We start from the raw sequence: 16,470 nt of genomic DNA, 5'->3' as shown, positions 1-16,470 counted from the left end.
CAAGTATTGGGGTTTGATTTTCACTGGCAGTTCCACACACAGATTAATTTCCTAGTCCTTAGAGGAACTCTGGGATCACAGTTTCCTTCTTTCCCATATAAGTTTGATTTACATCAGCAGGTGGCAGGGTTCCTCCACCCCATCCCTGTGTGGCCTCTGCCCCAGCACCCAGGCATGCTCCAGCCCAGGAGCAGAGGGAGCCTGCGGCACCCTGAGGAGCGAGGCATGGCATGAGAGAGCCCTCCTGGCTGCAGGGCCTCAGGGCTGGCTTGTGGTGAGCAGGAGGGTAGGGGCATCCCGCGCTGCGGGAGCCTGTGCGTGCCGGCGCCTCTGTGGCGCTCTGCGAGCAGGGAGAGCGCTCCTTCCGCGCTGTCCCGACGGCGCCGGTGGCTGACACGCAGCCATGGAGCCGCTCTCCTCGGCACCGAGGGGCCGCAGGGGAGGGGTCGCGGCAGGGCAGGGAGGGCGGGTCGGAGCGGGGCCGGGCCGCTCCGGAGGCTCGTTCGCTGCCGAGCTCAGCCGCGCCGCTGCCCGGGGCGGCCCCGGCGGGGCGGGCGGGACGTGTCGCCCGCGGCCGGGTCCCTCCCGTCCCTCCCGCCCCGTACTTAAAGCGGCGGCGGCGGGCGCTGCTCGCGCTCGCGCCCTGACCGTGTCACCCCACAGAGCATGGCCCCGACGTGCCTGCAGCCCCTGCTGAGGTACCGCTTCTTCGCCATCCTCTTCCTCACGCCGCTGCTGCTGCTGCCGCTGCCCTTCGTCGTGCCCACGAAGGTAGGTGAAGAGAGCCCGGCTCCGGGCCTGCTGCCCCCGGGTGACCCCACTCCGCCCGGCTCCGGGCCCTCCCGGCGGCACCCAACCCACCGTGACAATTAGAGGCAATTCATTCTGGGCCAGGACAAGCCCAGGCGTAGCTGGCCGGCATTGGGATTATGTCCTAGCGAGGGGAGTCGGCGGAAGGGCAGGAGTGCTTCCCCCAGCTCTCTGCTGAGGGTCTGGTACTCCTAGCACGTTGCTTGGTGACATTCTCCATCCTGATGCTGTCAGCGTTGTGCTGTGCGAATTGGTCGGGATTTCAAATGCCATGTCTTCCAATTCATCCATCTTACTCCAGGGATGGCGAAGGCACAACTCCTTTGCGTTCAGTGGAGTTACACCAGCGTAAAATTGGGATAACCCAGGAAAGTTTGAGCTTTTAATGCCTTGTAGCCTTCTTGATCAAGTGTGAAAGCTGAGTTTGCAGTGTTTTAGCCTACTAGAGCTTTGGAGGCTATTCTAATGCCAAAGCCAGCCCTTCTTTTGAGCAACTGGTATCGCTCAATCTGTTTTAAAGTGCGGGAAAATTTTATCTGTCTTTATAAACCAAATTGCCAACCTTTCTTGTTTACCTGTCTAAGTTATACCAGCCTGGCCTTTCAGTTGAATGGTGGTGCTTTATACAATGAGGAATTCCTGACTGTAAAGCTCTACTTTGATCAAAACTAGGAAAGATAATTTCCAAAAAAATTAAGTATGTCTTCAGTTTGCCAATATTTGTAGGCATATTTTGTCATTAGTCTAACCTAAGAAATTACAGTGTTTCGCAATGGAAAGGCAATATTTCTGTCAGTGACTGCTTTTTCATCTCTCAGCCAGGAGTCAGGCCACTGTGTTTTGTGTCAACCACACAGAAACACCAAAGAGACATTCTGTGACTGTTTCCATAAATATATACATTTAATGCCATAAATATATATGTATTTATACCTATAAATATGTAGGTATAAATACAAATATATATTTAATTCCAAATCTTTTGTTGTTTGAATTGGCCACAGTTGCTGGAGTTAAATTATAAGCATCGCTGTATTTTTGAATTTCACATAAATTATTGACTCTCTACTCTCTAAAGCCAGGATTTTGAATTTTATTCACTTAGAGTTATCTGTCTTTCATACTAGCAACAGATTAACCACAGTCAGTTCTACCCTTGCATTACTGCAGTACAGCATGAATTATATCATGAGCTGGCCTCATATTTATAAAGGGAAGAGACTTCTACAGCATCTGCCTGATATCTTCTAGTCTCTGAAGAATTTTTCATTTCAAAACTTGTGCTGTAATTAACCTGGAAACTTGAGGGAAAAAAATCCACATTACTTACAAAAGGTGTTTTCTGGTTCTTAAACTTTTTCCCCAACACTCAACAAAATTAACGAAAATACACCCCTTCTTACTAATAACACCTGATGTCAGTTTTTAACTGTCACTGTCACACCATTTACTTTAGCAATAAAGTCACATTTGTTGTATTAGAGTAAAATCCCATAAACACATGCCCTAAATAGGAGCAAATAGTGAGCAACAGAACACCGACTTCAGCTTTCAAGCAGTTCACTGTTAGCTAATGAATACCTGCTTCCCGTGACAAATTTTAGAGTACAAACCACAGAAGGCTGGGATACAGAAATGCCTGGTCAACAGCCCAAAAAGGCAGGTTACAACAATTCTAAACTAGGGAAACACCTTAGCAGGTAGGGACAATATGACATGGGAAAATAGTTTAACACCTCTAATGTGCTTAGCCACACACACAAAAAAAGAGTTTTACTTTAGGGGTTCCTTTAAAAAGCAAAGAAATTTTAAGTTATTCAGTGAAATACTTTCTGAGCTCAACTGTGTTACTGGACATACATCAAAGACCTGTGAATTTCAGAAAAGCTAATCATCCACACTGGGAAATTTGGCCATCCATGAAAAAAATTAACTCTATATTGCTGTTCTTGGCTCCTAGATGTAAAATCTGCTGACCTCAACCACCAAGAGGTACTTTTACACGGCAAACTGTGCACTTACCTAGTGGTGGAAGATTTGTCTTTCTCACAGCATTTATTTTGTGTGGTTGTATTAAAGCAAACACTATGGTCTTCTTGGTCAAAAAGATCTTTTTTATACAAGTGACTTCAGAACATTATTTAAGAGCACAAGCTTAAGTCCTCATTGAGCATAACTTGTTAAGCTACAGACAGTGGAGTGTGTGAGCCACTTTTAAGAGCTACCAATGTGTTTCTTATCTTTAGAAACAGTTTCTAATGCTTCAATGTGTCTTCTATTATGTTGCAGGAGGCCAGATGTGCATATATCATCATCATCATGGCTGTGTACTGGTGCACTGAAGTGATCCCCCTGTCTGTCACCTCCCTCATGCCAGTGGTATTTTTCCCTCTGCTTGGAGTTCAGACCTCTAAAAAAGTAAGGAACTTGTGCAGTCCAGGTCTGATACAGAGAAATCCAGTGCTCTAATCCCTCATCAATATTTAGCCAACAAGTCTGTATTATATGGGAAGTTGCTGAAGTACGTACACATTTGCCCAAAGTGTTAACAGTGGGGGGCTTGAGGTGGTAGAGGGGAGGATCTGTTTTGGACATGGGTCCTGCTGGAGAGCATCCCACTAGTGCCAGCAGTTTGTGTGTTCCCAAGCACAAAGGGGAAGTGAAAGTAGAGCTGCCAGTCTTCTGGGAGATGTCAAAATGCATGGGACAAACCTGTGGGAGTTTGTCCCGTAGTGCCGGCAGGTGTGCTGTTTGTGCTGGAGGCACAAGGCACCGGCTGTGTTCGGGATCTGTAGCCCAGGTTCACCACTGCCCAGCAAGCCGGTAAAGGCAGGTTGCTGATGCTGTTGAGAAAGCCCTTTTGGAGCTCAATATTTCCAGCACCTTCCATACTTTGAACCCCTAGCTGCGTTTTAGGAAACTGGTGTCACTTTGCACAATGATGCACAAAGAGCTCCTGCGCAGGCAAGTCAGCAGTTACACAGGAGATCAAGGGTTCAGGAAACTGCAGGGAGCTTGCAGGCAGCTGCTGCCTCTTGTTCTAGTGTTGGCTGGGGCCTGCTCCAGTCCATGGATTTGAGAGGGTGTAAGCAAATTGTACTAGTGAAGCAAGTATTTTGGCCTGATTTATCTTCTCTGTCTTACAGGTGTGCTTGCAGTACCTAAATAGCACAGTCATGCTCTTCTTTGGAGGGCTGATTGTCGCAATTTCTGTTGAGCAATGGAATCTTCACAAAAGGATTGCACTGAGGGTCCTTCTGATTCTTGGGGTGAAACCTGCACTGTAAGAGTATTACATTGGTTTTCTCTTACCTCTTGTTAGTTTAGCAAAGGCCCAGGATTGGTATTTAACAGTCAGCAGAGAAAAGATCCCTCAAGAGCCAATTTAGCTGTATTTGCAGAGTATCCAGAAATGAAGTCTGGCAACAGAAGCAGTTTATTTGTGCTTTATCCAAAACTAGCATCTGTGTAAATTTTAGAGGCTTACCATTGGGGACAAAATTATGACACTTAATTATGCCCTGGGATTCCTTCAGTGAACGTGGCAGAGCTGTCGTAGAAGGGAGTCTGGCCCTGCTCTGTACTAGTGGCTGCACACATCCCTGCCTGGGCTTTGCTCTCCAGATGGTAGTGACTGCAAAGCCTGGCAGCATCTGTTCACTTTCTTCCTCTCTCCTCTGTGTCTTTCTTTTCAGCCTGATGCTGGGATTTATGTTAGTCACTGCCTTCTTGTCAATGTGGATAAGCAACACAGCCACCACTGCCATGATGGTTCCCATTGTCCAAGCTGTCCTGGATGAATTGGACATCACAGAGCATGAGCTGACCACGGCGGAACCAGCAACTGGGCAAACAAATACAGCGATTGAGCTGGAGGAAAAGAGCAAATCAGGGTCCACTGCAGTGAGTGGTAAGGGCCTGCTCACCCATAAGCTGATGCTACTGAACTTGCCACACTCGGCTCCCCAACCTAGGAGTGTTGTGTCCCCTTTCCAAGGAAAGAGGACGGTAATCTGACTGAAATCCTGTAAATATATGACATTTAGGTTTTACAAAATAGCTTTTAATTTTGATGGCTGCCATTTTGTATGCTGGTGCTAGAGCCCAGACAAGTTGTTATGTTCTTTCCTTCAAGCTGGAGTCATCCTCCCAGTTCCCCTAGACTTAACTGCCTGTTTAGGGAAGTGAAGAGCATATCCTGTGGGAAATAGCCATCCAAACCCCCAGCATCCCACTTTCTAAATCTTGTGATTATCAGTGGGGATTCAGATTCTAGGCCATGTAGGAGTATTTGAAAAAATTATGTAAACACAATCTCTTCTGGCTATAGGGTAATAAATATCTCTTTATTGACCAGATGGTATGTGGAGATAGGGAGAAGAAAGAGGACTACTTTAAAAGCCACATGGAAAAGAGGAACTGGTGTAATTTGACTCACATTAGACAAACTGTTCTTTTGTGTGATCTTACCCAGGTGCTTGATTCCTCAAGGTCCTGTGCCACTGATGTGGTTCTACAATAGGTTACACTTCATTTTAAATATGTGCACAAACTCAGACCCTTTCATTTCAGTGCTTTGCTGCGCTGTTATATTATTAAGTATGATTAAAGATCAGATTACAAGTGTAGTGAAGATAGTAAGAGTGAGCAAAAAATACCCTTTAATATTGTTGAGTTGGTTGCAATTGCCATAAATTCTTTGTCCTGCTCCATTAGTCCAGTCAGACTTCAAGATTAGAGTGTTAACCTCAGAGAACAATGGACAGAACAGTAAAGTTTTGTGGTTATTGTAAATTGACAGAATGCCAAGCAAGGATTTGGGTTTCAGTGTTGTTTTTTTTTTCCTGCCTGTATTCACATCTGTTAAAGCTAGTTGGGTTGTCGCTGTGGAATTGGAATGGTTTCAGTGACTACAGTATTTGGCTGGTGGTGAGCCTCTCTGTGAAACAAGGCAGTACAGAAAAGGAGTTGTGGCACTGATGTGGGCAAAAGCATCCTTGGATCATGTCCATCAGTCCATGAGCCTCTTTCTTCTGCTCCTCATGAACATTAGTCTGAAGTATTTAGGTAGATATCTGTGAGTTTTGTAATTAAAATAAATGGCACATACAGACTGGAAGCACTAAGCCCACAGATCCTATCCTGAACTCTCTGCCTTTCCAACTTTACCTGAGGCAAATAATTTTCTTTCTGTCTAGGTGTAAGCAATGAACAAGTCACTGATGACCCCAAATCTTCTGAGGAAACTAAAAGGTGGAAGCGTATATGCAAAGGAATGACACTTTGTGTGTGCTATGCTGCCAGCATTGGAGGAACTGCAACACTTACCGGAACAGGACCAAATGTGGTACTGAAAGGCCAGATGAATCAGTAAGTAATTTTTGCTGCTTCTTTTAGTTACACTGTCATACTGTTTGTGTGACCAATTGACTGGTCTTAGATGACAATTTCAGTTGTGAACTTCAAGCAATTAGTTCAGGAACTGAGACTGAGAAATGTGTATGAAGTATTTGGCCTCATTTTTTTTGCTTCAGCATCTTTTAAAAGGAAGTTATGTGATGGAATTAAGGTCTTCTGAGAAAATTGGAAATACTTGTTGGCAATCAACATGCAAGTGGTTGACTATGCGATATTGGTTCTTCTGTGTCCTCTTTCTCAACTGAAATGCAGCACATCCGGAAGAGGAACTGCAGTAAAAAGCACCAGAAGAATGTAGATTAACTCTACTCATAAACACACTGAAGAGAGCTAGAAGGAACTTGGCCCCTCCTGTAACCCTGTTCCTCCATGCTGTGGCTGTGGAAACTGTGCAGTTGTGTTGTTCTGTCATTGCTAAACTGAGGCTGGGAACTGATCTACATGGAACCCAATCTGCAGTGGAAATTTTTCCAACATTACTTCCTTGTGTTGCAAGTACTTCAGCCTTAGCTGCTACATTATCTCTTGGTTTTAACATCCAGCTGGAAGCTTGCTATTGATATTTTTCCTCCAATCATTATTGGCAAGCACAGAGAATAACAAAAATTGCCTTTCTTAAAACATTGTCATCATTGTTTCAAGCCAACTAGCAACTTTTTCATCTGTTGAAGGCAGCAGAAGTACAGGTGTTACTTTCAGGGAAGACATTTGTTGTTCTCTTACTAGAGTGATTTGGGAGGAAGAAAAAACTATCCTTTCTTGGGATAAATGAACAGATGTGCTAGAAGTGAAAAATGTCTGGAATGAATGGGAGATCTTTCAGCCACGCTTGTCTGACTGAGACCTAAAGTATCAACATAAGCTCCTGTATGCATCAAATTAAAACATAGGGAAAACTGACAATCATTTAAGTTCTGCTCTGAAATCAGGCTGCCTTCTCTCATGACTTAAATTAGGCTGTGGATGTTATCTATGATTGCTCGTAATGGTTGTCGTAGATTTACATGCATAATTGTCTGTAGCACGTTTTAAAGGGGGACTAGATTGCTAAATGTTTTGACATTCATACAGAAAATAATTTCTTTACAGGTTATACCCTGACAGTAATGATATTGTGGACTTTGCTTCCTGGTTTGGATTTTCATTCCCAAACATGCTCCTGATGTTGGCACTGGCTTGGCTTTGGTTACAGTGCTCCTTCATGGGAGTCAAGTGAGTATTTATCTACATGATATTGTGTAAACCCCTCAGAAAGTTAGTGCAGATCTGCTTTCTGAGACATCTGGCTAAAACAAATGCAGTGACAAGTTATTAATTTTGTAGCAGAGAGCAGGTCCATTTCACAAAAATTTTGAGGTCTGGAAACCTTTTGTGTTCATGGGAGGTATATTAAGGCAAAAGCCGTATACATTTTTAATCTTCAGACAAAATTGCCTTTTTATTTTTCAATCTCTCGCCTGTGAATTTCAGCCCTGGGAGAGCTGTCATAGCTGGTTTGCAGCCATTGATTCAATCCTGACTTTTTCATCCTGGGTTACTCCAAATTGCCATCCTTTGATAGACCACATTCTTCTGTGAGAACTGGTGTATCCCCACAAAATACTTTGGCACTGTTGTATGGCCTCTGCTGTTGTCTGTGTCTGTCCCCAAGAGGGGCAGCTGCAGAGTGATAAGGATGTTAGATCCCTCTAATATGTTCATACTTACAGTATTTTTTTCTCCCTTTTTTCAAAGCATAAAACAAAACTGGGGCTGTGGGACACAGAAAACTGACAAAGAAAAAGCTGCATACAGTGTGCTGAAGGCAGAAATGAAGAAGCTAGGCCCTATGTCTTATGCTGAAATAAATGTCCTCCTTTTGTTTATATTGCTGGTGGTCTTGTGGTTTTCCAGAAACCCAGGCTTTATAAAAGGCTGGTCTGGCATACTCTTCAAAGGAGGAGAAAAGTAAGTATTTAGGTTTTTTTTCCATCTTTTACCCACTTGGTTATTAATCAGATTCCCTTGTTCATACATTCCATTTTGAATGTGGGATCATTAATTCCAACTTTACCTGACTTCACATGTTTGCTGGGCTTGATACAATGGCTTGTACATGACACTACCAATCATCTGTGATTTGACAGTTTGTGCTGCAGTGAAAAGGCTGGAGACTGAGATATGGAGCAAGCTGAACTTCCTGAAAGAAGAGAAAATTCTGTAATCTTGGTCTCAGTCACACTGACATACATCTTGGTATTTTGTTTGTATGAGCTCCAATCAGTTGCAGTGACATTTGAATATTTGGTAATACCACATTTAACCAACACCTTAGAAGTCACTGGAAAATTGATTTTGTGCTTGGAATGGCTTCTTTTTGTAGCGTTTGTGCATGGCATGTTAGGAATATAAAATACATTTTGGGGCTATCATTCAGGCCATTTCTTTAGATGTCTTTCTTTGAGATACAGCTGTTGAATCTTGGCTTCAGTGCAGAGAAAGAACCCTGCTCCAGGAGGAATGAGTTGTCATCCAGGACTCTATTTATTAATGTGTGTTGTAGCTTGTTTCTTTTATTATTGTGTTTAAATTATGGTAGATCTGAGAGACTTCAGACATCAGCTGATGTCCTATTTTGCTCAAGCCCCAAATGGGATGGCAAAGTCAGTGACTAGAATGCTGGAATACAGCCCTTTTCTCGGAGAAAGGTGTCCATTTTCTGACCTGTATTCTCTTTTCTCCATTAGGTATATCACTGATTCTGTTCCTGCTATGTTTGTTGCCCTGTTACTGTTTCTCCTTCCTGCTCATAAGCCCAAATGCATAGGCTGGAATACAAGCACGTCTGACTCTGAACAGACTGAAGAAGGTATTTAAAAGAGGGACTGTAGTACTGTGAAACATCTAACCCGCTCAGCCAGCAAGGCAGAAATATGCACTGGATTTGCATGCAGTTCTTTAGAGCATCTCACCTGCCTCCCTTGTTGGGCAGCGCTGGGTCACAGTCCGTGTCCGTGTGTGTTACCCTCACCCTGTGCAGATTTCTCAATGCTGTGCATCTGCCCACCATTATCTTGCAGAACAGAAGATAAAGTGTCTTTGCTCTCCTAAAACATGTTCTTTATTTCTCACTTCAGATAAGAAAAAGCAATTTTTTTCACCCCCGCTGCTAGAATGGAATGTGGTTCAAAGGAAGATGCCCTGGAACATTGTGCTGCTGCTGGGAGGAGGTTTTGCTTTGGCTGATGCAAGCGCAGTATGTCCTGACATCTGTTTTTCTCTGACTCAAAGGCAAAATTCCCTGGTTTGTTATCTAGTCCTGTATTACTGGGCATGCACCCAAAGCCAAACCCAGTAGCAAAGTTCAGATCTGAAGGGGGATCTAAATTAGCAAAAACCAAGGAGAGGTGAATGCTTGTGAGTCTTCTTCAGGAATTTTTGTTCTTCAAAGTTTCTTTAATTTATCTTACCTCTTGGAGACTCCCAGTAGGTTGGGATCTTCGCTGTCTGGACAGTCCAGAAAAGCATCCTTTCTTATTTCTGTAATCATCCCAATCCCAGCCCTGACTAGAAAAGTAGAAATATAGATAGCACTTGTCAGATTTTCAGTACCATTTGAGGTTTGTTTGAGGGTTATATATCTTCAGACTTAAAGCAAAACCACTGCTGAAGTGGTCGGAAAGAAAATCCTGGGTTGAGGCTGTGTTTATAAATTCACAGAAAAGGCAGCTAAATTCCCAAGACAGGAAGGAATCTTGAGGTGAACCACATTGTTTCTTTCATCGCTGCTAAATGCGTCTAAATCAAAGCAAGCATTAGCTGTCAGTAGTGCAATATTCTGGGGAAAGTCATGTTCACATCTGAGTTTTGTGGCTAATTAGGTTTAAACCATGGGACAAGTTAAAGCTCTGTCCCTGACATTCATCACCTACAACACACATAGATTATTAAAGTTCCAGAGCATTAAAAACTATCAAGTCAGATTTTGTAACCTGTTTGTATCAACTACTGCCTGTGTTCCTACAATAGAGCATTCATACAGAATCATAACCTTCAGAAACCTTAGAAAAATGTCCCAAGAAGCTTCTGGGCCATACACTAGGTATTTGCAATGACCTCAGAAAAATTTTCTTATTCGGCAAGAAAACCAATAATTTTGTAACCTGTGTGTGAGCAAGTATTTGGTTTCTGGAAGAATCAGAAAAGTGGGATTCAGTGTGATGTCCAGTTGGCAAGGAATTTTTTTAGTTTTTGTGACAGATAATTGTACTTTCCTGGATGGTGTTTGTATAGTTCTGGAGTCCTTTAGTATTATTTGTCAGGAATGTTGCCCATAACATGGCTTCCTGTTTGTGAGTCAGGGGTTCTGAACCTCACTGAAACCCACTTTCTTTCTTGCAGAACTCTGGGCTCTCAGCTTGGATGGGTCGTCAGATGACACCACTGGGATCTATCCCACCATGGGCCATTGCATCAGTGATCTCCCTTATTACAGCTGTCTGCACTGAATGCACCAGTAACACGGCCACAGCTACCCTCTTCCTGCCTGTCTTTGCATCCCTGGTAAGATTGCTTCTGTCCTGTTACCCTGTCAGCTGGAGGAACAGAGTTAAACTGCGTGGCAAAGCAATATTGTAATTATTGTCTTGGATGTTGCTCCAGTGTACTTAAAAGGAAGCCAGGTCATGCCTTCTGTAAGGTGTGTGCCTTGACCCTGGAGAGGGTGAAGTGACAGTCACTTTTTCCATACAGTTCAGCAAGCATCAGTTACTTCTGGTCATTTTGAACCATCAACTTAGAACTAGAAAAACACACACACACAAAACCCAAACCAAAACAAAATCCAGCACTTTCTGATGGTGCCTCTGAATTATTCATCTTCATAATTTGTGCTAAAATACTCAAAGTGGTAGGCCTGATTATTAGGAATGTGCAATTTCTCTTAGGAACCCAGAAAAATTTTAAAACTTAAGGAGGAGAACCTGCTAAGTTTTGCTGCTTTTTCTGAGCAGAATCAATACTGTGGCATAAAGAGAAAAATAGATTACTTTGTTCTTTAATTAGGAAAGGACAAACACTTTATTCTAGACTATTTCCTCAAAGCAAAATTACCCCAATCAAGGCACTGAGCTATTAATGACTTAAATTGGCACTTAAGTTTTGAGTGCCACAGAATTTATGTAAAGTCTAAGAGTGTCACTCCACGTGCCTAGTAATTATAATTCCCATTCCTGGAAAAAGGGTGGTCCGAGATCAAAGAAATGAGTGCTGGATATATTTGACCAGAAATCTAAATTATGCCATAGAGCAAAACAAACAACAAGAAAGAATCAAGCCTTGTTTTTAAGTATCATTGGACAGGAAACAACAGCAAGTTATCTTTAAGCACATGTGGATTTCAGAATAAAATGTTTGTGAATTATTTTGGTGATGTAGTACAAGGCAACAAAATAAGTCTATGTATCTCATTGGTCTGGGGTAGATTGATCCTTTATGCTTTTCTTTTCAAACACCGCCAGAGTGATATTCTCTCCATTTCATTGCAGGCTGAATCTATCAGGATCCACCCTTTGTATGTTATGCTGCCTGGTACTCTCAGTGCTTCATTTGCCTTCATGCTACCTGTTGCAACACCACCAAATGCAATAGTGTTTTCTTACGGCCACATCCGTGTTTTGGATATGGTAAGATAATTGCCTTCTCTCTTATCTGAAATTCTCCATTGCTTTCTTCCTGAAATATGGTGAGAGTTTAATTTTCTTTGCATAGTATTTCCAAAGTACCAGGAAGCTGTTATGGGCTGTAACTACAACTCTATGCCACTCTCTTCTGCAGCATTAATATTGTGATAAAAATTTGCATCTCTGAAGTAACAGTACTTCTCTCATGGGCTTTGGCAGACATACAGATTGGCCCAAGTGAAATGAAAAACTGACAAGTCGTAAGTCTCTGAAACCTGAAGGGTTAAAGTCCAGGCATGCCCTGCAGTGTTCTAAGGCTTTGGCAAGTGTCTAAAGCCTTGTCTCCACTGGAGCTGAAAGCAGAAGGTAGCAATCAGTAGCCCTTGGCTCTGGTCCTCTGATTTTCTGCCAGACCACACAGGGCAGGTTTTGGGCGGAACACACAAACATTACTGGTTTTCTAACTGGATACTTGAAGAGGGCATAAGCTGTTCTCTAACTAATAAGAGCGAGCATGTGTTACACATGCTTTAAAGTTCCTCAACTGATTATATACATAGCAAAGTGCTCAAAGACTTTGCACAGTGTGTTCCCTGGTGTCTCCACCTAAGCAAGGGCAGAAGGCAGTGGATACAGTAGTATTTCTGTGATTTATTTGACCATCTTTCTTGTGTATGTACCAGTAGGTCTTGCTGCAGTTTGCTGTGCTGGTGTTTGGTTATTGTTGGTTTGGATTTTTTTCCTCACAGGTTAAAGCTGGACTAGTGTTGAACATCATTGGAGTCTGCTGTGTCTCACTGGCCATCAACACGTGGGGAAGGCTTATGTTTCAACTGGACACATTCCCAGCCTGGGCAAACAGCACAAGAAGTCAATGAGCTGTGAAGAATTCGTGTGTTGAACTAGGAAAGTACCCTTAGTACTCCCTGTTGCCTACAGTCCTGTATAAAGTCTCATCACCACTTCAGATCCAGTCAGTGTTGGGTGTTTGCTGCTTTCCAGCAGTCACACATCAGTTCAAGTCTGAACCAACCCAATCTTACTCCAGTTGTGCTGGAGGCATAAGTGTTTACAATTATACAACCTCTCTGTCAGGATCATAAGTATGTTCAAGTGATCCATTGTACCTCCAATCAAGGTCAAGGATTAGGATTTATCAAACTTTCAATGAAGAGAGAGGAGGCTGTTGTATCAAATGGTTTGGACTATTATATCACTGGTATGTACTTGTATATCATTAGCATTGAATATTGCACTCAGGCAGGGCCTGAACATTCCTTACTTATTCCTTATATCTACAAGTCAACAACTGTACAGAGAAATCCCTGTTGTCACTTGTCCAGTGAAGAAGGAGTATGCCATGTGGTGCTGTGTTATGTTTTAGTTGGGCCTCAACCATGTCGTGGGATCCTTCCAAGTCAATGTCTGACACACTTTCTCTTGCCTTTTTTCACTCCTAAATCTCACTGCATTTTGACATCTTTATTGAGGGTTAATGTAATTCCATGATGGTCATGATTCAGCTGATATCTCAGACAGCGATGCACTAAGGCTGGCTCTGTGTTTTTTGCACTGTGGCAGTTAGAGAGCAGGGAGCCTTTCCCTCAGTCACAGGTGTGATTTCACATGCCAACTAATGTTTTCCGAGTGCCAGCCTGGAAGTGACCAGTGGGCCTTGGGACTTCACATCTGTTGCAGAAGTTCCTGAATTAGCCCCTGATGTGCCTTATTAATTAACTCTGGAGTTTTTGAGTGAAGTCAAGACGTGAGGAAGGCTCTAACTGATGACCTGGGAAAAGTGTAGGGGCCCAGATTTTAGTGCTTGTGCTGGCTGACAGCAGTGGGAGTTGTCCTGTGTACTTTGGAATTCATGTCTTGTACGAAAAGTAGTTTGCAGCCTAATTATGCCATTTCTGTTGCAGAAGTAGTCTACAGAATGATTGATGTTGGTCTGGGTGTATTTTGTCGGTGGTGCCTGGAGGCTTTCCCTTCAGCCCTGGGGATGGAAGTGGGTGGGAGGTAAAGCAGTGTCTTACAGTGGAAAGATCTGTGGGTATGACCTGGGATTTGCTTCCAGACTTGCCATGTATCCCCATGCAAGTCAGTTCACCTCTTTGTGCTTATTTCCCCTCCTGAGGAAGATGGTATGGAACCTATCTACCTCACCAAGGTGTTGTGAGGACATCAGGTAAAATTCTGCAGCCATAGTGATTTCCCACCTCATGATAATGGGTGCAAGGTGTTAAGTTTTAGAATTATAGAATTCTGTGTAGAAGATAGTATTGTGTTTAGGATATTCAGTAGTTCTGTTATTAAATTCTGTGAATTTTCTTAATGGAACTGGAAAAATACATTTTTATCTAGAAGTGAGGGAAATATTTATCCACAAAATGACCAGGTGCTTTTTTGAGCAGAAATCTGCTTTAAGAATTTATTTCCATGCCTTTATCTTTTATGCTCTTTCATGGTGGTAAGCACCATAAACTATCCACTGAATGTTGTTCCCAAGAGCCACCAATGGCTCACTGTCTTCCCAGATGGCTGCAGGTAGTGCAGCCTGACACTTCTTCCAGGGAATGGTGGAGCATGTGGATAAACACACTTGAACTTGCAGAGTCTGTCTAAGGAAGAGGCCAGTTCTAGTGCCAAGAATTGGCAGATGCGATATTGCTGACAGATATTTGTCATCACCTGAAACTTATGACAGTATTTTTTGAAGAAAGTGAAACCAGGAACAGTTGAGCATGTTCTGTCCTTTGGCAGTCACCATTTAATGCTGATTTGCATCTCTAGGTATCTAAATGCGTTTGAGAAAGGGACTTCCTTTCTGATGGACTTCATAGTGTGAGAACATGTTACTTTTGCCAGATACATGGTGCTCGCTCTGCTCTGTCTGACGAGATACAGAGGAGCTTGCATGGTAGATGATACTGAGCTTGGCATTCTCAGTTCATGCAGACCAGAACTCCTCTAAAACCAGTTCCAGCTAAAAGCTGTAGGACAGACACTTCACTGTCCTGTTTGCAGAAAAGAATGTTCTGAAAGTTTCTTGAAGGGGAGAGATTGCCCTCGCCTCAGCCAGTGAACAGCTTCTCTCTCTTGCTGGACTAGAAGGAAGCACATGCTATTTTCATCAATGGTCACACCGGGTGATTCATGGTCAGGAGTGCTGGGCCAGGGCAGTGTGCCTGTGGGGTAATAAAGAGTGTTGAGTTTATTGTAACTGTGAATTATTGGATGTGTCACCTCTCTGTACCGTTAATAGCAGTTCCTTTTTGAGACACTGTTATGACATCCTGTGATTGATTCATATTTAATTTAAATGGGTGCCTGGCAAATAAAAACTTACTAGAACTGTCTCCCCTCCTGTGTAGCATAGTGGACCACTTGTTTCTGCATTAGCTTCCACTGTAGCACAGTGGTGCCCTGGTAAGATCCCAGAAGGTACATGCTCTAGTGAATAATGCAAAGCAGAGATTTGGACACCACTTTTAAGTGTCTTCAGACCTGAATATCAGTGGTTTCTCTTCTTTAATCAGCTAAGTGATAACTCAAGTTTGCATCTCTGAAGAATGTTTAGGTGGGACCAAATCAGATGGCATACCCTACAAACTGTCTCATTCATTTCAGAGTAAAGGATTGTAAGACTCTAAGAAACACAACCAGTTTTTAAGAATAAATGTTGTACAAACTTTCCAGTATAACAGGCACAAATGGGCTTTTCTTCAGCAGCAAGCATGCATGGTGTCCTGTTCCAGTGCCCTGAGTAAATACATATTACCTGCAGTGGACAGTGCAAGGACAATTGCTTTGTGACTAGATCTGGTTTACAGCCCCTTCAGCTGCAGGACAAGTATCATAGAAACTTACCAGACATGGCAATTGTTTTGTTGCTCATCAAAGGAATATTGTTTTAGGTGCAGAAGTTGTGATGCTGCTAAGGTAGTGGCATAAAAGAATCTGTTTGCGCCCCGCTTTCAAACGTGCACCCCCAGCACCCACAAAAAACCTGGGAGGATCCTCGGTGTGGGCTTTGTCAGGGTGAGCTATTCAGCCACCCTGAGTGAGCAAACAGTTCCCGATTTACCATCCGAGGGCAGAATGTGATTCCTTGTGGTCGGTGAGTCTGTCAGCTGGCCAGCTGCAGTGCCACCTCTAAGGAGCTAAATTAAAGCTTTCTCGTTTTCTGCCCACTTTCTGTGGATCCTTGGCTTTTCCTCTCTTCTCTCAAAATACCAGTTTACCAAAATATCAAGTTGCTAATGCTGTTTCTGCAATTATTGAGCGTCTTAAACCTGCAGCATTGTGATCTGGGCTGCTGTTGCTGCTGCTTGGTCATGTACCAGTGTGCAAGCTTGTTCCCACAATGTACTAGTGCTTGGGAATGGTCTCACAACTGTGAATGAGTTCATGAACTACCAAACTACAAGAAAATATACAAAGGGAGAACAAAGGTGTTTCCTGCCCGTGCGTTGAACATCTAGATCTGTGAAACAGAGAAGAAAAACCTTTCAGCATTCTCTATATGACCAGAAGTCCCCAATCTGAAGAGTGGTTCGGATTTGTTGGCGTCATCCTCTGA

The 16,470-nt window shown here is 43.2% G+C and overlaps 1 protein-coding gene across 2 annotated transcripts; it reads left to right on the top strand.

The window, feature by feature from the left end:
- The first annotated feature begins 311 nt into the window (after window positions 1-311).
- LOC141731423 (Na(+)/citrate cotransporter-like) lies at window positions 312-15,247 on the top strand. Of its 2 annotated transcripts, XM_074557184.1 has the most exons (13): window positions 312-771; window positions 3,100-3,239; window positions 3,780-3,860; window positions 3,956-4,093; window positions 4,506-4,720; window positions 6,009-6,180; window positions 7,318-7,440; window positions 7,963-8,175; window positions 8,955-9,076; window positions 9,345-9,463; window positions 10,609-10,770; window positions 11,754-11,891; window positions 12,638-15,247. In XM_074557184.1, the coding sequence occupies exons 1-13, from the start codon at window positions 667-669 to the stop codon at window positions 12,764-12,766; spliced, it is 1,857 nt and encodes a 618-aa protein (XP_074413285.1). In that variant the 5' UTR covers window positions 312-666; the 3' UTR covers window positions 12,767-15,247. The 2 variants fall into 2 exon arrangements, with proteins under 2 accessions (XP_074413285.1, XP_074413284.1); XM_074557183.1 differs by lacking the exon at window positions 3,780-3,860 and having other exon boundaries at window positions 315-771; window positions 3,100-3,228; window positions 3,957-4,093.
- Window positions 15,248-16,470: the final 1,223 nt, after the last annotated feature.

Source organism: Zonotrichia albicollis, chromosome 22 (assembly GCF_047830755.1).
Source record: "Zonotrichia albicollis isolate bZonAlb1 chromosome 22, bZonAlb1.hap1, whole genome shotgun sequence".
NCBI lineage: Eukaryota > Metazoa > Chordata > Aves > Passeriformes > Passerellidae > Zonotrichia > Zonotrichia albicollis.
The sequence above is the reverse complement of the archived record's forward strand: the minus strand, read 5'-3'. Positions and strand labels throughout refer to the sequence as shown.

Excerpts from the sequence above, each read along its gene's own strand:
- LOC141731423 (XM_074557184.1), top strand. The coding sequence starts at position 667 with ATGGCCCCGACGTGCCTGCAGCCCCTGCTGAGGTACCGCTTCTTCGCC. Across the intron at positions 772-3,099 it reads CCTTCGTCGTGCCCACGAAG|GAGGCCAGATGTGCATATAT; the intron begins GTAGGTGAAGAG and ends ATTATGTTGCAG. Across the intron at positions 9,077-9,344 it reads CTCTGAACAGACTGAAGAAG|ATAAGAAAAAGCAATTTTTT; the intron begins GTATTTAAAAGA and ends TTCTCACTTCAG.